General features: G+C 39.2%; 1 protein-coding gene across 1 annotated transcript in view; it reads right to left on the minus strand.

Annotated features, from left to right (window-relative positions):
- Positions 1 to 8033: 8033 nt before the first annotated feature.
- LOC119617922 (U2 small nuclear ribonucleoprotein auxiliary factor 35 kDa subunit-related protein 1-like) overlaps positions 8034 to 16917 on the minus strand; it is a 14926-nt gene continuing 6042 nt past the window's right edge. The window contains exons 3-6 of the mRNA XM_037981093.1: positions 15664 to 15783; positions 15278 to 15346; positions 11071 to 11166; positions 8034 to 9030 (exon numbers count right to left, since the gene is read on the minus strand). Coding sequence (XP_037837021.1) covers positions 8953 to 9030; positions 11071 to 11166; positions 15278 to 15346; positions 15664 to 15783 — 363 coding nt within the window. The 3' untranslated portion in view covers positions 8034 to 8952. The remainder of the gene's footprint in view (positions 9031 to 11070; positions 11167 to 15277; positions 15347 to 15663; positions 15784 to 16917) is intronic.

Consider the following 16917-nt stretch of genomic DNA (forward strand, 5'->3'; position numbering starts at 1 on the left):
GTGTGTGTGTGTGAGTGTGTGTGAGTGTGTGTGTGTGTGTGTGTGTGTGTGTGTGTGTGTGTGTGTGTGTGTGTGTGTGTGTGTGCGTGTGTGTGTGTGTGTGTGTGTGTGTGTGTGTGTGTGTGTGTGTGTGTGTGTGTGTGTGTGTGTGTGTGTGCGTGTGTGTGTGTGTGTTCCCATCAAGCCAGACGTAGCAAATGATCTTTTCCATTTAAGATGACATTTACAGTTTGTTTTGCTTCTTCGTCAAACTCCAGAAATTTTAATCGCTGTCTAGCCATCACTCTTTCAACCTAAGATTTTAATTTCCTCCAGCTTCCTGTATCTCAAATGTGTTGCTGTGTAGGTATTATGTAAGTGGGCACATTCTGCCTTCTTGTGCATCATTACAGTGGTACTACCAGGTGAAATAATAATGGTGTGATCTGTTTAGTTCTGAAACAATAGCACCAAAAAGAGGCCTTTATTGTAACAAAACTAGATCACCTACAACTGGCTTGCCCCCAAGTTATTGAATGAATTCTCAAGGATTTATTCTAGTCTTTTAAGAACACCTTTCACCTTTCTGCACCAGCCCCCTAACAGAACAGATTCTGGGCATCCATGGATCAGTGATCAGTTTTTCTAAAAATCCGAATCATAAATTGCCACTGACCTTTCAGGTAATTTGAAGTTATTGTAAGACAATGTCCCATCCTTCAGAAAACATTTAAAAAGTTCTTGGCGAACATAAACCCTACCACAAACAAGGATGTAGATGATTTCCACAGTACTTTGGCTTTCTACAGTTTTGCATCACTCAGGGAACAGGCAAATCATTTTGGGTCACCAGTAGGACCTTTGTAACAAAATTTGATAAATCCTTTGACTACCCCATTGGCCGAATATTCTAATCCTTTGTACTTTTTCCTCAACTCATTGTGGCTCATTATCAGCGAGTGTCATGATGTGGGGTTAAGGAGACTCATTCTGAAAATAAACTAATTTATTTAGAAATAAAGGCAAACAAAAGCAACTGGCTGATGTGGCAGCAAAACATAAACTAACTAACTCAAACAAAACACAAGCAGACCTGAGACAAGATGAGGCGAAACGAAAACCAGACAGAGCATGGGGCGACGAGGCACGAACAACCAGCAGAGAACAATGAACCAGCAGAGAGTGGAGGTGGTGACCGGGTTTTAACACAGAGGAGGTGATTAGCAAAGTGGGCACAGATGGAATGATAATCAAAGCTTGGGGCAGGTGTAGATGGGCGTGGCAGGTAGACAAAAGAGTGACAGAGGAGGAGTGAATAATGACAGCACATAAGGACACAAAGAACAAAAACTAAACCAAGGCAAAGACAAGGATAACTGAACAAGAACTCAAACAGAAACATGGAGACAATAAAAGCAATAAACTGAAACACAAAACCCCAAATCCGGACCGCGAGTGCTTTTTTGCAGCAACTGTTAATCAATTTCAAGGATTTTGAAGAGCACTAATTCTCTGAACTTTTGAAAAGTCACCTCAAAATTGGCTTTTAGGGGATGGCTTTGCTAGGTAGCTAAACCACAAATTCAGTGATTGAAAGCAAGATGGCAGCCACCTAATTCCTATTGCAATATATTATCTATGTATCTATTGCTAATACTAGGTAGTTACCACAATTTTCTTGGAATTTTTGTCTGATTTCAGTCTATTTTTTTTTTGCTTACCTCAAAATTAAGCATTTTTTGAAATAATAAAATAGACTGATAAGTTTAATAAATACATGATTTTTTAAGAGTTGACAGGTACACACTGAAAATGTATTAAAAATACGTATTAAAATGTGCACAACACAATGTATTTTTGACCTCTTAACTATTCAATGACACCATATTTTTGTATTACATATGTTACATTTCTTTGTTGTAGTAGATGTTAGCAATAAATTCACACTTGTGTGGGCTACAAATATAATGAGTGTGCATCAGCACTTATAATACTAAACCACACAAGCTTCTTACATCATTTTATTAATCAACACCAGCTGCCTGTTTGCCGTAGTGACCACCACAGTTTTGCTAACAAACACCCTGACTGTGGTAAACTAGGATTCACATTCCTGACATTTACAGCTCTGTAGGAGGAGAGCCGCTGTACACTAATGAAGATGGAATCTTCCAAGAACTGTTGGCATTTCCTTCTTAACTGGGCTGCATCTGGATGCACAACAGATTTTCACCTTTTTTTCCTTCAACTAAATGTGACACTTAAAAGAAGATTTTGGAGCCTGAATGCTTGAGAGTCTATGAAAATTAAATCCTGTGGTCAGGTAATTAAAAAGAACTGCTCTCTAGGACTAAAAGCACATAAATATTTGGATTTTTTTGAGAGGCTTTATTAATATGAGACACAATCAGAACATAAGTTGATAAGTGATCATGCCCCAGACTGTAGGAAATGACACAATTCAGAGAAAATTTGATTAATTGCATAAAAAAATTAAAAGGCAAAAAGTCAAAGCTGGGACAATTCATTTAGAAGAAATATTTTCAGAACAGGAGATAAAAATCTTCATCGGAGCCCATTAACAATTTGAAAAGTATATTAGTATATAAAGTATATTAAAAAATATTGTTAAACCAATATAGTGAAAAGGGTAACCTTAAAAAATGAGTGTAAGCAGGCACATTAGGAGAAAACTTTTGGTAGATGATGCAGCTAGCTTAAGTTCCCAATTATTTAAATCTTTGAATTAGGAGCTACCGATCACCCTAAAAAGCAGTTTAATGCACAGAGTAGGAACTTCCCTAGCTGGTGAACAAGGCTACCTGGTTCCCTAAACTTTTTTGCCTAAAGAAAAATTTAGTCCCGACCCAGAGAAAGCAATCCATCTTTTCCCAGTTGGAGCGGGAGACAGATTAGGGCCTCGTCCAATTTATCAATGGCACTGTTTTAATATTTTGTGGTGAAGAAATAGGTGAGTCAAAAAGAATAGCTTTCAATTTCCTGGTCTGTATTAGGGCTGTGTTGAGTGAACCCAATATGCAGACTCATTACTTTATTTAAATAAAAGCTACATTATTAAGAAACGAAGAAAACAAAAACAAAAAACTGACGTGGCAGCAAAAACACAGAAACAAAACACTTCAAAGAAGCACGAAAACACAAGGACGTGGACATCAGAGCAGAATGAACCAGCAAGGCATGAGTGCAAAGAGACCGGTTTTAAAGAACTGAGGGTGAGTGGGAAATGAATTACAGCTGAGACATAATGAGGAACAGGTGAAGTGGGCGTGCCAGGCAGACTGGAGAATTACATAGCTGAGGGCAGGTGAAAACTGACACAGGAAACACAGGAAAACTACAACAAAACAGAATCACAAAGACAACCAGAACACAAGTGTGACAAGAGAGACAGAAAGCAACACTACACAAGAACTTAATAACTGAACACGGAATAAACAATAAATAGAACAGAATTACAGAAAACAGAAAACAATGAACCTAATACAAAATAAACTCAAAAATACTCAAATCTATGACAGGTCTGTCTACATTCATACACTTCCCTGTTGTCATGAGGTATGAATTAAAACTGACTTCCTATATACAAGAGGCTGAAATTAACTTCCTCCGTAGGGTAGTCGGGCTCAGCCTTAAAGAGAAGGTGTTGGGGAGCTTGGAGCAAAGCCACTGCTCCTCTACATCAAAAGGCAAAAATTGGTGAGGTGATTTGGGTATCTGATTAGGATGCCTCCTGGTCGCCTCCCTCTGGAGGTTTTCCAGGGATTATATATCCTCTCTAGCCTGGAAACATCTTGGAATTTCCCAGGAGGAGCTGGAAAGTGTTGCTGGGGAAAAGAGGTGTCTGGGTTTTCCTCCTTGACCCGTAGCCTCTATGACCCAACCATGGATACGCGGCAGAAATAAGTTGAAATAATATAAATGTACAATCACTATTACAGACGACAGACAGTGATCAAAAAGACAAGAACAAATTTAAAAAAAAGAAAGAAGTTTGTTCTAGACTGAAATGAGTCGCTGTTTGTTTGAAAAGGAGATATTAAGATGTCCGCCTCATGCTGGCTATCTTCACCTTAGGGTTCCATATGCAGTACAAAAACAACTAGAAAGATATCCCAAAATGTATTATCTTTCAGCTAGCTTCCAAGCTTCCCACAGCCTCAGACTTATTCGGAGCCATCAGTACTGCTGAGTTCAATGCACCTTGTCAAAAGACAAAAGTTTAACCTATATTTACTTAAGTTTTAATTTTGTATTTGTCTTTAAATGCTTTGTGTCATAAGATCATGAATGGGGTTAGGAAAACCTTGTAATTTGTATTAGAAGTATAAGCAATGTACAAGCTTTTTCTTTTTATGGTTTTCCAGGTGAAACATTGTGCTTTTTCAGCAAAACCAGAAAACTTGCTGTGATGTTGCTCGGGTTTGTTTTTGTAAAGAAGCCGAGACGAAAGGCAAAACTCTCAGTTTATTTGTACGTACATCCACATTCCAACTAGGAATGGGCAGTGCTGTACTGTGTACGATATATTGGAAAAAGTAATTCTGACACTAATAATTTGCCACTTAAAAGCCACAACAAATGCTAACTGGTCAGGTATGTTTGTCTGACGCACCAGCCCGGCCCAAACTTCATAAATAGTAACTGGAATTTTTTATCAACAAGTATCAACAAATTCGTAATACACTGACACCCACCGCCATCACCACCATCCACCCACACACATGCAGATTTTTGAAATTAAGATCTGTCTTGGCACACATTGTGGCACTCAACTGAGAGATTCTAATAAATGTAGGACTCTGCATATACCTGATTCTAAAGTGCATCTTGAAAGACTGATATCAAAAGGTAATTCTGTATGTTTTCTGCCTTTGGCTAATTCCTGGCTTGCCCTGATTTGTCTATTCCAGCTTTCTCCTGAACTCTTTGAGGTGTAGAGACTTGAAATACCTCAGTCTCCACTCTTAGGTAACAAGTAGCAGAAATGAGCAGAAAAATAAACTGAACATCAACAACAGACGTCGCTGTGGGCTTCATAAATCCTAACAGCCACAACAACTGTTTCTGTTTTTCTAAAAGGTTATTTTATTTCATCTATTGTTTCATTTAGTATGACACAGAATGAGCTAAAGGTTAACTTTTAACTCAGTACAGTTATTAAGATTTTACTGATCACACATAAATATTATTATTGCAGTGACTCAAGAACAACAATACACGTCCTGAACACTAACACAAGTATCTGCAGTTGTGTCAGCTGATTGGACCTCTGCAATCAACTTTGCACAGTGGATCTAGGCTTGTCACAATAGGAAAAGCACAGATGATGAGCTCCGGATAACAAATTTAAATGCACAAACACAAAAACCACTACAAATCAAAGGAAAAGCTTAACAGCAAAATAGAAAGCAGCTCTTTGGGCAGTAAATGCAAGGACATCATTGCTCATTAGCCAGTTGGCCCCAGAGCTCATGATTTCATTTTCAGTCTTACTGGACTGTTGGGATTCCAGGATCAGTAACTTCTAATCAAACCATCGATCACTGTTAAAGCATAAACATCATCTCCTCTCAATGGCAGAAAACAACCAACACAACCAATTACAATGTGACTGGTTTGCAACAAATTTGGAAAGCAATCATTATGCTGCTATGGTCTTAGTACACGCCAAAATACCCACCACTCTATTTGTCAGCAGCACAGTCCCACGACAATCCTACCATGTACACCCACGATCCCACTGCAGCCTGGGCCCCACACTGGTACCACTCCTGGACCCCATCAGGACGAAGCTACACACTAGAAGATCACAACACACTACCACCACACATGGGTGTAATGTGGTCGTGACCTAGGCCTGTGGTGAATCCTGCTTCAAGTCACAGTCCTTGCATCACTGACACGCTGCTATTCACATTCTGGCTGTTTTTTTTAAATTTTGTAACGGGGTTATCTAACATTGATGACCCCTTCAGCAACTGTCAATGTTACAGACAGATAAAAAAAACTTACACAAACAAGCATGTTTCTAATTTAACTCTTCGAATGTCATTAACTGAAGACAAAAATATCTCTAATTTAATTGACAAGATAGACAAAACTAATGATACTATTGAGTATTATAGCTTGGTGATGGTTCCTAAACCATTGGTTTTCCTCTGGTGTTTGTTTCGGTTCCCAGGTCCACATCAAAAACAAAGCTAAACACAACACCTGCTGCACACAGACACTAATCCTACTGAAAGTGTGTATGCTTACATAAACCTAGGAAATGAATTCTTATGTTTCTTTTTTTGTTTTGACCCCTGTTGGACTCCATATTTTACCTTAAGTTCAGAGTTTAGAAAACAAACCTTCTTTGAAATTTATTTGAAGAGAATTTTTATGCTATCTAATGGACCAATAACAGAGGGAGGGAATAATAGGAGTTTATGTTCCTGGATTTTTATGTCCTCAGGCTACTTTGTGTCTTACAATGCAAACTATGAAGTGTTTTGTTTTTGTCTGGCTGACAAAAAAAAATACTTTTTCTTCTCACATCATCTTGTTTTTCTCTTTCAAAATAGTCTATTTCTCCTTTTTAATACACTGGATATATGGGAATTCTTTCAGTCAGTCTAAAATATTTGCCTCATGCCGCACCTTAAAATACACAACCAGGTACTATGCATTACTACAGTGCTTTACCAGCACACAAGCATGAGATGAGGAGTCTGTATTTGTGCAAATTGCTGTATGTGTGTATTTACACACATTTATGAATAAAAGGATATGCACACAAAGCAGGAACTTTAACGCCTACACTCGTTCAAACACACAAGCACACAGGTACACAGCACAGCTGGGACACACCCTATCGTCTGTCCATCCATCTGTGTAAATACATGAACTCTGAAGGGTGACGTGAGGGTATGTGTTTCTGCAGGTCTTTCCAGAGATTTCCCTGAAAGTTTGGAACGTGGTCTTGAGTCAGTACCTTTATTGTCAAACCTTTGTTCTGTAAACCTGTAGAGGCCAAAAAAAGCAATTGATGTGACATGATTATTAATGTTACGGTTGGCTAAGGCCACATTGCCCCTTGAGAAACCTGCTTGGAGTCAGAATGTCTACCAGTGTTATCAAAACATACTTGTTTGTGAAGACAATGTCCGTGTACAATGATGTGTTAACTGTGTCCAATTACTGCTTTGGAGATAACTAAAAAATACAAGTATCATTGTTGTGAATCCCTCAAAGAGAGATGCAGATTATAGGACTGACTGAACCATGTGAAACCGTACTGTGAATATCCCAGCTGGTAATCATTGAGCCTTTTGTTTAAATATGAAGTAAAATACCCACAACACACTTGGACTGAGAAACAAACAGTTTGGCTATGTTAAGAGAACATGTTAAAAAGTAAATAGTCTTTGCTTGTCTGAAGACAGAATGTCTGCGCCTGCTAGGTAAAATAAATCACTCAGAACCTGAACCCATTTTTCACCATCGATTCCCAAACATGAAATATTCAAATTCCAGTGGAAACCTTGTTTGAACGATGCTTATGATCTAAGATTAGTTTGCAGACCTTCGCTTTCTCAAACAGAAGAAAACAGACAAAGGAATCTTGTTGGATAATTATTTATTTCTAATTCAAAGGTGATGACATTTTTCTGGGGCTTTACTTAAATTCTAAATCAAGAAAAGTCTCCATAGTATCATTGCAAGAGTTCAGCATTATAGCACACTGTAGCATCTTCTAAATAAAAGTATTTCAAATGTTTGGTTTGTAACTTTTCCAACAGCAGTTTTTTGACAGACATAGTAGTTATCCGATTTTTCTCCTACGCGTTTGCAAAGTTTTAACACACCCCTGATATTTTCTCAAAAGCCCCTTAATGTCATAGTTTTGGTGTTTTGTTTGATGGTTTTTCTGGTTCTTGTTCTGCTGTGTTTGTCTTTTGGATTTGTGTTCATGTCTTGTCATTTTCACCTCCCCAGTAACCTGCCACGCCTCCTTCTCTCATTCCTTGCTGTTCAGTTACTTTCCAGTTTCTCATGCCACACCCACATTACCATGACTACTTAATCACTGCCATCATTTTCACCTGTTTGTTATCACTCACCTGCGCCCATTTTCCTCCTGATCCTCAGCCTTCATATACTGGTCTTTGCTCTTCATTCCCTACTGGGTCATTCCGTTTTTGCTGTGTTTTCCACTTGGTCCATGGTAGTCACGTTTGGTTGTGCCTTGCTTTGTTTCTTGATTTTGGATTTTGGATTTTTGTTATTATTAGTTTTGCTGCCTCGTCAGCCCATTGTTTTGTTTATTTTTTTATTCTAATAAATTAGTATTTGTGTTTTAAGATGAGTCTGCGTTCTGGGTTCGCCTCTGTCTCCACGCCTTATGACACTTAAAACTCCTTTGAAGTGGATGACCATTCCTCTCCAGAGTAATCAGTCAGCGAGAACATGCATCCATGTTCTGGCTGCATCCTGATAAGGTTTGAGAAAGTCATGTCAGGGTGGGCGTACAGAGCGTGGTGAGGGCACGAGAGAGCATCTTGAGGACATGGAAAATAGCAGGAAAAAAACCTTTTTGGCGAGTACATCTTCACACTGAAGGAGGTTTTTTAAATTTACTACAATCCATCCATGTTCCAATAGGTCATGTAGGTTGTAAAGAGTGTAGCAGGGTTGCCATCCACTGTAATGGAGGTCTTAGATATGATATGTTAGAATTTGAAGAGTACAGTTACATCACCGGTCCAGCTAGCAGTAGATTTAATCAACCTCCTCGTGTTTATTTCACATCACATCCCTGTTTCCACTTTTGTTCATATTCTGCTGCTAACTATAAATGGCTACATCCAGTCCCAGCACTAATCTTGTTTCTGCTAGCATACATATAGTTTGTATCAGTACACCACTAAACAACGATCCACACCCTGTTCCTGGTGTCCTGCAAAGAATCTACATCCTTGTGAGGAGTTGGCTGGCAGCCTCGCCTTCCATGCCTTCCTCCTCCTCTAATACCTTCCTCTGGAACTCCTAAACAAGAAAAAAAGATCAAGTGTTGAGCATTTAAGTGTTTATCCAGGTGACAGGAAACATAATAATAATTTTATTCATTTTATTGAACTGAAAAATTAGTGAAGACTTTAACCAGGTTCAGATGAGTGATATTAACCTGCAACTGCTTTCCAACTAGGTTACGCCATCCAAGACCCCTAAGTGTGAAATAATGTTGCTTGTTTGTGCTGCAGAAACTTTGAACCATGAGTCTTGTGTTCCGCCTCACAATTAGTTTTACCACAACAGGCGTGACAAACAACTGTGGATGTTTGATTTAACGTCAGGAGTTAACTAAAATTTAGATTAAGTGGATGAAGGGAGCAGGAAGTAGAGGGACCAAAGGGCCACTGGAACTCCCACTCTGTGTGCCTGCTAAACATTCTTTTTAGCTGTAGACCACGATTTTTCTGTTTCAGTCATGTTCATGGTAAGACATGGTAAAAAATAAGGCAGGAAAACACACAAAAACCTGTTTAAAATTAACTTTGTTACTTTCAAGAAGAAGACTTAACCACTCTATTGTCCCCTTTGCAGAATCACCATCTTAAAGTGGTGGAGGGGTTTGAGTACCCCTATGACCCTGGGGGCTATGTTGTCTGAAGCATCAGCCCCTGGTCTCATGTCAAACTGGTCTCAGGTGAGGAGTCAGACCAAGAGCAATTCAAAAACCTTGATGGACAAACATATGTGTCGGGGTACCTCACATGGAAAAGGGAAACCGAGCCACCCCCCTGTAAGCCATGCATTGGGGGGTGGGGGGTGGGGTAGCTTGCCAGCGAGCACCTGGTGGTCAAGCCTTGGCTCCTGTGGCTCGGCCGGGCCAAGCCTGAGAAAGAGAGAGGATGCCACCTCCATGTGGGCCCACCACCTGTGAGAAAGACCGTCAGGGTTGGGAGCCATGCAAGCTGAGCAGCAGGTGAGGGAGGGTTCCTGGCTGTGTCGATTCTCAGTGGCATAAACTCATAAACTAGGTCTAGGGACATAAAATTTCACCTCACTGGTGGCTAAGGAGCCGGAGCTTGAGTGTGAGGTTGAGTGATACCAATTAGATATAGTTGGGCTCACTTCTACACACAGATTGGGCTCTGGAAGCCAACTCCTGGAGAAGGGCTAGACACTTTTTTGCCCAGGGGGAGAGGCATCGAGCAGTTGTGGGGATATTCACATGCCACTGGCTATGCACCTTAGTGAGTTTACCCCAGTGAGAGAATGGGTTGCCAAAATGCGACTGGGAAGAGACCTTGGGGGCAGACCCAGAACTGGCTGGAGGTATTATGTATCCTCTCTGGCCTGGAAATGCCTTGAGATCCCCAGGAGGAGCTGGAGAGTGTCGCTGGGTAGAAGGAGGTCTGGGTTTTTCTCCTAGACCTGTTGCCTCCGCAACTTGAACCCAGATAAGAAGTAGAAGATGGATGGATGGACATTCCATTGCCTTGTTAAAAGTTGTCATATTTAAGAACAATTGACAATTTTATCTCAAATCTCAAGTAAAGATTCAAATATGTTTTGCTTTTGTCTGTGGGTGTGTGTGTTTGTTTATTCGCAAAGCATCTCACGAACCACTGGGCGAAATTTAATGAAATTTATATAATGTAATTGCTGGATGTACCTGTACAACTGATTAACATTTTGAGCCAACTCAATTCAAGATGGCTGTCACAGCAAATTTAGAGAACAAAGATGGTTAGAACTCAGTCAGTTTTACAGATGTTGCAGTATTGGGTGAAATTACACATGATGTCATTTTCTAATTTTAACCAAAACAAATCCAACTTCGTCATTTCTCAACATTAGATGATCTTAGTTTAAAACTCTGGCATGAAAAGCAGCAGGTGTTATGCATCCCTTCAATGCTAGGTTTTTAATTAATTTCAGAATCAAATCCCATGAAGAATACAGAATGAATGGAAGTCAGTATAAGGCTTACGTGTGAAGAAATTCTTTTCTTTTTTTAATTTTGTTTTTTAGGATAGAAATTCAAACTTGTGTGTGCATGCATGTGTTTGTGATATTCACCCTGAATTGCCGAAGTCTCATCAGTCTGTCTTGCAGATTCTTCTCTTGTCTGGAGGTCAGGTCTGCTATGTGAACCTTCCACTGCCGCTCTTTTTCCTGAAACACACAAATAAAATTTCAAAGACACACTTCTTCTAATCAGTATAGTGCATACATTCTGCTTCGGCTGCGCCTCAGGGTCCTGAGTTGATATGTAATGAAAACTAGTAAAACTGTTGGCGGTCTACCCCTGACCTCAAATTGGACCCTCTTGGATTCAGTTTCCTGCTGTGTGTTTGTGTGTTTTTAGGCAAAATTCTTACGTACGGGAGAAAGAAAATGGAAACTGTATATATACACGACTTGACACGGGATCTATGTGAGACGGCTGGTCCCAGCTGCTCTAAACGAACTGCGCCTGCCATCAATTAACAGTTCTGTCACGCTGTGCACTCGTGTGTATGCATTTGAGTGTTTTGACAGCTGTAACGTGTGGAGGAAGTAGACGTGAGCAAGGGAGACATTTAGTTTAATGTCTGTCATTTTAAAGAGGAAGACTTGCTGACACATATGGAGAAGGTGAAATCAGTTAAACCGTTACCTCCTCAGTTTTGCACTGGAAGTGCTTATTCACTTTTATCTTTACTAGGACTCATAATTATAATCTATTCCCTGGAGTAACATTTTTTCGTCTGCAAGACATAAGGAAAATCTTTGGCACTGGCTCAGCAAAGCTATTAAACATCATACTTGAATCTTCACACAACAAGATCCTGATAAGGTGGACAGGTTAAGGATGTCACAAAATTCAGAACCTGAGAATAATCTCTGAGACCATCTTAAGAAGGCATTTTTTTATTTTTGTTTTGTTTTCATTCAAACATTGTTCACTTTAAATTTCCTTCTCTCTTTCATGTTAATTTTAAAGGCAAAACTACTTTGTTAGGTTTAGAAAACAGAGTCCTGATTATGTCATATTCGTTGAATTCAGGATTTACAATCACTTCCACGGCCACAGATGTATGAAATCAAGCACCTAGACATGCAGACTGCTTCTACAAACATTTATGAAAGAATGGGTCACTCTCAGGAGCTCAGTGAATTCCAGCCTGGTACCATGATAGGATGAAATCTGTGCAGAAAGTCCAGTCATGAAATTTCCTCACTACTAAATATTCCACAGTCTACTGTTAGTGGTTTTATAACAAAGTGGAAGCGATTGGGAATGATAGCAACTCAAAGTGATAGATCATGTAAAATCAAAGAGTGGGCTCAGAGGATGCTGAGGCACAGAGGTCACCAACGTTCTGCAGAGTCAGCAGCTACAGACCTCCAAACTTCATGTGGCCTTCAGATTAGCTCAAGAACAGCATGGAGAGCTTCATGGAATGGGTTTCCATGGCTGAGCAGCTGCATCCAAGCCTTCCATCAACAGGTGTAAAGCGTCAGATGCAGTGGCGTAAAGCACAATGTTTCTGGACTCTAGAGTGGTGGAGACGTGCCCTCTGACTGGCAATGCGATGAAGGAGTCTGGGTTTGGAGGTTACCAGGAGAACCATATTTGTCTGGCTGCATTGTGCCAAGTGTAAAGTTTGGTGGAGGGAGGATCATGGTGCGGGGTTGTTTTTCAGGAGTTGTGCTCGGCCACTTAGTTCCAGTGAAAGGAAGTCTTAATGCTTCAGCATACCAAAACATTTTGGGAACAGTTTGAGGATGGCACCTTCCTGTTCCAACATGGCTGAGCACCAGGGCACAAAGCAAGGTCCATAAAGACGTGGAAGAGTGAGTTTAGTGTGGAAGAACTTGACTGACCTGCAGAATCCTGACCTCAACCTTATAGAACACCTTTGGGGTTATTTAGAGCGGAGACTGAGAGCCAGGCCTTCTGTCCAACATCAGTGTCTGACATCACGAATGAGCTTCTGAAGAAATGGTCAAAAATTCCCATAAACACTCCTAAACCTTGTTAAAAGCCGTCCCTGAAATTTCAATAATTTTATAAAATTAATAAAAAAAGAATCCAGTCTTTTTGTTTATCATATAAAAGTGCCACACAACTTTGTTTCCATGTTTTTTGTCTGAGCACTGCATTTTGGAGGGAAAAAATAATCAATCACAAGTTTTTGTACGCTATTTGTTGGCAGAAGTTTTTTTCCAGGGTATTCTGCATTCTTGTCAGAATCCCCATACCAAAGAAACTAATGAAAGTGTAATTTTGTATAGACAATTTGATAAACCAAATCAACTAAGTTCTAGCCACTGGGAACTATTTTGGACTTGCCCACATATCATGGTGTTCTTGTAGGCCCAGTAGATGATTTACATAGGGGATATTGCAAGTTCTGATCCATCACCTTCAGCTACCCTAAAAATAGCAACACATAGATATTATGTTGTTGTGATATTATAAATGGACATTGTTAAAGTTTGTCCAGCACCCAAACATTTGGAGCTCATTCTGGCCGCGACATGCTAGCTGTTTGGTTAAACTCAGCTCAGATCAATTCAGGAGGTTCTATCCTCATTGTGAGTGTAAACATTGTTAAATGATTGTTTTTTTCAACAACAACCCTTGTCCTTCACTGACCCAACACACACTTGTCAAAAATGGGGCGTCAGCTCAAAGCTTTGACAGATGTTTTGCGTGTGTGTGTGTGTGTGTGTGTGCGTGCAATTTATATTCATGAGCATGACCATCTGTTTTGGCAACTATGTTATTTTAAGTGAATTCACTGTAATGACACACAAGTATTTTCTTTTGTAAAATGCCAAATGTGTTTCTGCTGCTGCTAAGTGTGTGTTTGTGTGTGTTTACGTGTGAGTCAAGCCGACTGATAAGCCCAGCAGTCTTGTCAGTGGGCCAGAGTTGTGTTTCCATGGTAGTGAATTTGACTTTGCCTCGAGCTATAAAATGAACCTCAACGGTAACTTTACACTCTTTGATCCCACGTTGCGTAGCTGCCTGCTCAGTTTATCAGCTTGCTTTTTAAACTAGGCTGATTAATCACATTAATCTTCACAGAACAATCACACCTTGAGATGTGAACAACTTTACCAAAAAAGAAAAAAACTGTCTAAATAGAAAACCCACAAGAAAGACAAACACAAAGACAATCAATTCTGGGATCTGCTAAATTGCCAATAATTTATTAAGACATTTTTTTTTCACACTTAGATCTTGGCTCAAGATGTTCAGAGCAAAAGATGCAACTTTAACACTGAGGCCACGTTTACACTACTTTGAATATTTTAAAAAACTTTGAATGCACCTCCTCCAAACACAAACTGAGCTTTTGGTGAAAAAAACTCATATACTGTATTTTAAAACACTTTCCGAAATGGAGATTTTTACTTGACTTTGTGCAAATTTGAGAAAATAAGCTTTAAAGAAAAGCTGACAAAGCAACCTATTTCACACATTTTCATTATTACTATTTGCCTAAGAAATCAAAACAACAAAGAAGTCAGATTTGCAAGTTTTGCTTTGTAAAACCTGAGTTTTTTTAAATTTCCACTTTGTAACATACTTTTTTTTTTTATTATTATTTAACCTTTTTTACTCACCAAAAATTCTATTTGTGTGGGAATGGGAAGTGGAAAGACAGCAGAAAATCTTGATTTCAAACAAATAAGAATATTTGTAGACTGGATTTGAGAACGATATCTTGAGTATGTTAGATATTTTTTAGCCAATCTCAGCTGAATGAAGATGTCTTATTGATGTCTAAATTTAATTTTAGACCTTTAATAAAGTTTTACTTTTAGAATAAATTTTATCTAATTTTAACCTAAATGTTGATAACCCATTTAGGACTTCAGTGGCTCTGTGGTAAGGGCTGCAGGTTCAAACCCTGGTTGCAGCAGGAAGGGCACCAGGCATAAAGTAATTGCCAAATCTTTCGTGCAAGTTCACTCACTATGGCGACCTCTGCAGAAGGGAGCAGCAGAAAGTTAATAGGCCATTTAGATATTTTTTTACAATCCGAAGTTGCTCAATTAAATCAGGTTAGTTGTCATTACAGTTATCAACTTCAGTTACTACTACAGGTACTGTGTGTGTTGGCAAGCATGCGGTTTCCGAAAATAAAAACAAAATGTTGAGGCTGAGCTGGCATCATTAAGTTTTCAACCTTCATGCTGTGCCAAAAGGTTGAAAGTGAAGCGGCTGTTTGGTTTTACAGATGTTCAGACTTGCAGAGTCTGTATCATTCTTGTGTGTTTAGGTCACCTTCTTGCTCTCTTCTATTGCGTTGAGTCTTTCTTGTTCCCGCTTCTCCCGTTCCACTCTTCGGCGTACCTGATGCACACAAACACACACCCTGAATTTGCATTAAAACTGGGGTGTGTGTGATATTGGATGTTGTCATGCTTGGGGGCTCTTCTATCACCTACCCCGGGGGTGGGCAATCCTGATCCTTGAGTGCCACTATGCTGCATGTTTTACTTGTTTCTCTCCTCCAACACACCTGATTCAGTGGTTAAATTACCTCTTCATGTTTTCCAGAAGCCTGTTAATCACCCATTGATTCAAATCAGGTGTGTTGGAGCAAAGAAACAAGTAAAACATGCAGTATGGTCGTACTCGAGGACCAGGGTTGCCTACCCCTAACCTACCCTGTCCTCCTTTTTGTCTCGCCAGTTGTCTTGTAAAGCTGCATGGCCTTCTTCTTTGGTTGGGCTCATTGGCATTCCCAAAAACGCATAGTCTTCTTCTTTACATAATCCCCTCATTGACTGGAACCAAAAAAACAACTTAAATTACTATCACTTACAGATCTTATCTCAAAAAGTCTTGGCTGGTCACTGGTGCACTGATGCCAGTGCATCTTTGAGAACTTCCCTCTGTGACAATACAGTTATAGTTTATTCCAGTTTGAAAGCAGATTATCGTGTCTTTAGGACAGGCTGTGAATAACCTTTTAAAGACAAGAGAACAGAATTTCTAAAAAACAGCATGTGTCATTTCTGACACATTTAGCAAATTTTTATGTAGATTTTCAGCTCTTTGTGTCTTTTTACTTTGGTAAAATGACGTCCCAGAAAGTTAAAGCAAAAACTCAGATCTTTTGAAAAGGGTGGAAAGGTTATGAACAATTAATATTCTATCTGTGGAAAGCTCTTTAAACAACCTCAGTTTAGAGAAATAGAGTTTAAATTTGAGTGGATTGACAAGCTGCTAGTCCGAGCAGGGTCAAAACCAGAGTGGATTACTTTCATTTCAAATTTGATCACCCCAGTCAACTTTGCCTTAGAATAATGCAAGGTTTGCGTTAGAATAAGGGTGTAATGCACAACTCCAGGTGATTTAAAGTTTTATAAAATTGCATTTGCCTAAATAAACTGTCAAGGTCATATTTGGACTAGCCATGAGCTCATTAAAACTATTTCTCTAAGTTGAGGCAATTCAAAGAGCTATCTATAACAAGTAAGATATTAATTGTTTTTAACCTTCAAACAGATGGCAAGTTAAAAAAATTTAAATCAGTTTAGTGTTAATGTAGTAGAAGGGGTGTCATTTCTTCACAGCAAACCAAACACCCAAATCAAATCATAATTTTAAAGAAATCTGCTACACTGGTGGGTGACATGATTTGGCATGTTTTTATTACACTATAATACCAAGCTATAGGAAACCAGATAAAATCTGACAGTAGGTAGGTAGGTAGGTACATTTATTTATATAGCACTTTTCAGCACAAGGCAACTCAAAGTGCTTTACAACACAAGAACAAAATTACAGACAAAGTTACAGAAACAAAATTACAGACAGGTACAAGATACATTGATAACTAATTGTCTAAATAAGCTAAGCTAAACTAAACAGATCTAAGCATGACTAAATGTACAGAACTAAACTAAGCTAAAACT

The sequence above is a fragment of the Kryptolebias marmoratus genome, linkage group LG18 (assembly GCF_001649575.2).
Source record: "Kryptolebias marmoratus isolate JLee-2015 linkage group LG18, ASM164957v2, whole genome shotgun sequence".
NCBI lineage: Eukaryota > Metazoa > Chordata > Actinopteri > Cyprinodontiformes > Rivulidae > Kryptolebias > Kryptolebias marmoratus.